Source organism: Monoraphidium neglectum (genome assembly GCF_000611645.1).
Source record: "Monoraphidium neglectum strain SAG 48.87 unplaced genomic scaffold scaffold04092, whole genome shotgun sequence".
In the NCBI taxonomy this organism is placed as follows: domain Eukaryota; kingdom Viridiplantae; phylum Chlorophyta; class Chlorophyceae; order Sphaeropleales; family Selenastraceae; genus Monoraphidium; species Monoraphidium neglectum.
In genome coordinates, this window is record NW_014009537.1 from 1 (window position 1) to 4,135 (window position 4,135).

At 68.6% G+C, this 4,135-nt stretch overlaps 1 protein-coding gene across 1 annotated transcript; it reads right to left on the reverse strand.

Annotated features, from left to right (window-relative positions):
- Nucleotides 1-354: 354 nt before the first annotated feature.
- MNEG_13855 (hypothetical protein) lies at nt 355-1,338 on the reverse strand (the record flags this gene model as incomplete). The annotated part of the gene is made up of 2 exons (XM_014037673.1): nt 355-602; nt 876-1,338. The coding sequence occupies 2 exons, from the start codon at nt 1,336-1,338 to the stop codon at nt 355-357; spliced, it is 711 nt and encodes a 236-aa protein (XP_013893127.1).
- Nucleotides 1,339-4,135: the final 2,797 nt, after the last annotated feature.

Below are 4,135 nucleotides of genomic sequence, written 5' to 3' on the forward strand. Positions count from 1 at the left end.
CCCGCGGCCCCGCCGGCCGCCCCGGCCGCGGCGCGCGGCGGGCGCGGGGCGGGAGCCGTTGCGGCGGGCGGGAGGGCGGCGAGCGCAAAGCGTTGGTGGGCGACGGCGAGGGGGCGCGCGCGCGGGCCGGGGCTGGCGGCGGCGGCGAGCGTGCCGACTTGCAGATGGCTGACGGCCTTGAGGGTGATGGTCAAGCCACCCTGTCAGAGTGTGGCGGGTGTGCAAAAGTGCGTGCCATGTGTGACTCCAGGAGTTTGTTCGCAGGAGTGCATGCGGGTGCGGACAAGCGGCAATGCTGCCAGTGGCATCTGCATGCTGTTCAGATGCCACTTCCGCCGCGGGCAGCACAATTAGTCAAATGCGGCCGCGCACCGCATCAATCAGCTGCAGCTTCTCCAAGGCCGGACCGTCCCCAAAAGGCTCCAGCAAGGCGGCGCCGCCGATGCCGGCGTCGGCGCCGCCTGTGCCGGCCGTCACGCCACGGGCCCCTCTGAGTCGCAGCACCGCAAGCTGCCCGTAGGTGTCGACTGCGGCGAGCATGCCGGCGCCCCCTTGCAGCCACGCCATCGACGCGATGGCGAACCGCGCGGGGTTGAGCAGGCCTGCGTCAGGTGGCAAGGGTGGGGCGGTGCAGCTGTGCAAAGAGGGCATGCTTGAAAGTTTGTTGGGAGGAGAAAGGCTGCGCACACGCGGGCGAGGAGGGCCCGCGTGCATTGCACGAGCTCGGAGGTAGGGAGTTCGCATCGCATGCTGCAATCATGCTCCGCCCACCGCCGCCACGTCACGAAGTCACCTCACATTGCACAAACTCAATGATGTGCAAGCTCACACACACGCCACCCGCCACTCATACAAAAGCCCCCGCCTGCACGCACCCTTTGGCGGCTTGCCGACCGCGGCGTGCCAGCAGCACTCGTGCAGCAGCCGCAGCTCAGGGTCCAGCAGCAGCAGCCAGCACGTGTCGTCGCCTGCGCTGGCAACTGCCACGGCCAAGCAGTCCCCCTCCGGGTGCCACGCGAGCAGCGCGCCGCCCTCCGACAGGCCGCCCGCCGCCCCGCCAACCACAGGCAGCGAGAGCGCCAGCCGCCGGACGCCGCCCGCCTCGCAGGCGCCGCCGGCCCGCGGCCCCGCTGGCGCCGGCGCAGCGCCCAGCCCGGAGGCTGGCGCGGGCGGCTCGAGGCCGATGCTGAACGCCGAGCCCCACTGACTGCAAGGCACGGGCTCAGCCTGCGGCGCGTGCACCTCCACCACCAAGCTGCACCACCCCTGCGCGGCACCAGCGCCGCTCGCGCCGGGCACGCCTGCCAGCGCAGGCCGCTGCATGGCGGAGAGCAGCATAGAGCCATCGTCCGCAAGCGCTGCCGCGGCGCAGGACACCCACAGGCCGCCGCTCGGCTGCCTGTGGACCAGCACTGCGTCCACCACCGGCCTCTCAGCGACGACGTTGCTGTCCTGCGTCGCGCGCCGCGGCCCCGCCGGCTCGGGCCATCCCTCCAGCTGTGTCCAGCTCCCGCCCCGGTGCGCCCGCTCGCTCGACCGGCGGCCGCCGCCGGTTGACCTGCGTGGCGGCGGCGGCGCGCTGCTGCAGCGCGGCTCGGACAGCCACGCGTGGAGCTGCGGCCCTGCGGCGCCCTCGGCCGCGATCAGAACAGCCGCTCCTTGGTCTGCGTGTGAATGGCGCAGCAGGTATGGTTGTGAGGGCAGGCGGGCCGTTGGGCCCTAGGCAAGTGAGCAAGCCGGCCACCTTTGCTGTGCGCAATGCTACCATGGGGTTCTGCTCACCGTCCACAAACACGCCCCTCCAAGGGCACGGCGCGTCTCTGCGCTGCACCCAGTCTCCCACGAGGGGACCTGCGCGGCGCGCGGCGCGGCGCGGCAGCAGGGGGCTGAGCACACAGGAAGGCTGGGAGGCAGCAACGGGGCTGCGGCTGCGCATGGAGGAGAGGTGCCTGGACGCACATGCTGCCATGCAAACGCATGCGTGGATGCATGTATAGTTGCACAGCATGCAGCACGATGCGCAGTTGTGTGCGCGGTGCATGCGGACCACTGCAGGTTTGCAATTGGCTGCATGCCATGCATGGTGCCGCAGATCTGTTCATGTGATGGACTATGTGATGCTGTAGAGCTTACTGGGCAGGGGGATGTCCCTTCGCTCTCCATTGTGCCCGCGCAAGTCCAGGGCACGCCCCGCGTGCGGCAAGCGCAGCGCCCATAGGCCGCGCGGCGACAGCCACAGCCGGTCGCCTGCGGGCGCCGTGGCAGAGGGATGATGTAAAGGATCAAGGGACAGGGGTGTGAACGGGTGTGAACAGTCTCGTGCGGAGTCTGACCCGCACTGCCATTGCGCGTCAGCCCTCTTCTTGATGACTGAGTTGGAAGGGTATCGCGATCGCGGCAGCCATCCACGCACCTGCGGTGCCACATCGCAGCCATGGCCCGCCGCCCTGGAGGACGCCGGCTGGTTGCACGAGCCGCGCCAGGGGGCGCTCGCCGCATCTGCGCGCCAGAACCAGGCACGTGCATGCTGGCCCTGACTGGTCAACGCCCGGCTTGGAAGCCGCAGCAGTGCGCTTGTCGCTATGTCGCCGTCGCCGGTCACCGGTGCCGAAGGAGAGGCATGATACATGGACGACCTCCTCGTTGCCAACGTACGAGTCGTACAGACTCTGGGCGGTCGGAAGGAGGGCGAGCTTCAAGGGTGATCGCGCAATTTTGAGTGTCGATCTGAGGGCTGACCTGACCGGCGCAACGCACCGTGATTGGGGTGCCTTGAAGCCTCAGAGAATCACATGTATTGAGTCCCTCGTCCGCAGGGCCCCGCGGCCCGTCCTCCAGAAGGCATGAGGCCCGCAGCCTCATCCTTCGAATTTACGGTATTGTGACATGGATATACTTGTAATTGAATGATTTTTCAACGGCGGCCAAGCCACATACACAGTGCGGGATGTCATAAGCCTGCAACGTGTCGAGTGTGGTCGTCAGCGTACTGCCGACGGACATGGCACCTTTGAGCCTTGCAGCCTGGCCGGCCCAGTGCTGGACTTGCAGTATAGACAGCGCTCCGCCCACGCGCACAGCGACACTGAAGCCATCAACGGGCATTACATGCTGCCAAGGTCTATGATGCAGCTGTAGCCAAGGGGCGCGCACACCAAACGGCGGGTCCCAAACAAAGTAAACCTGCTGTTCAGCTGCATTCACTACTGTCCCCAATACAAAGGGCAACAACAAATTGACGTGACAAAGCACCCCAGCGCGCCACGCTGCCAGGCACGCAACTACAACGCCTCTGCGGCGCCGCTCCACACGGGTGCTGTGTTGTACACATACAGGCGGTAACAACTGCTTGGCTGCGCGCGTGTGGCCACATGCGGCGGCCCGAGCAGGAAAGTTTGAGGCCGTGTGGTGCCTGAACAAAGTCTGAGTGTTGTCGGAAAAACCCCCGCCAGCCTCTTCGAAAGGCAAAAGTGACAGCGACTGGTCAGAGAAGACGGCTCACTGCTATGAGCGTAGCTGATCCCTTGCTGTGGTTTCTTGGCAACGCTGCCCTGCATGGTGCTGCCCCCGCAACCGCTGCTCCTCGGCCGCTCACGCCGGCGGCGCCGGAGGATACGCTTTGGGGTGCCACGCAGAGGGCGTGTGGCCGCCCTGGCTTGGCGCGAGCGCCCCCGGCGGCGCGCCCAAGCCGGGTATGCTCGCCGCTCGCAGCGCCTGCGCCGTGGCGCCCAACGCCGACGTCGCCGCGGCCGTCACATGGTATGGCGCCGCCCCTGGCCGGGCAGGCGCGGCCGCCGCGGGGACGGCCGGCGCCGGCGCCGCAGCACCAGCAGCCGCGTGCGTCTGCGCATGCGCGTGCGTGTGCGCGTGCGACGCCGCCGCCACCCCGCCAGCTCCCCTGGCCTCCGCCCCGACGCCGCCACGGGGCTCGTGCCGGCGGTCCTCCCGGCCCCGCTCCTCCCAGGGCCGCTCCCTGCCCCGACCCCAGTCCCCGTCCCTGCCGCCGCCGCCGCTGCCATGCTCATGCCGCTCGAAGCGCTCAGAGCGGTGTTGGTGGGAGTGGCCTGAGTCCCTGCGCCGCTCTCGGCTCCTGTCCCTGCTCCTGCTGCGCGGCCGAGAGCCGCCGTAGCGGCGG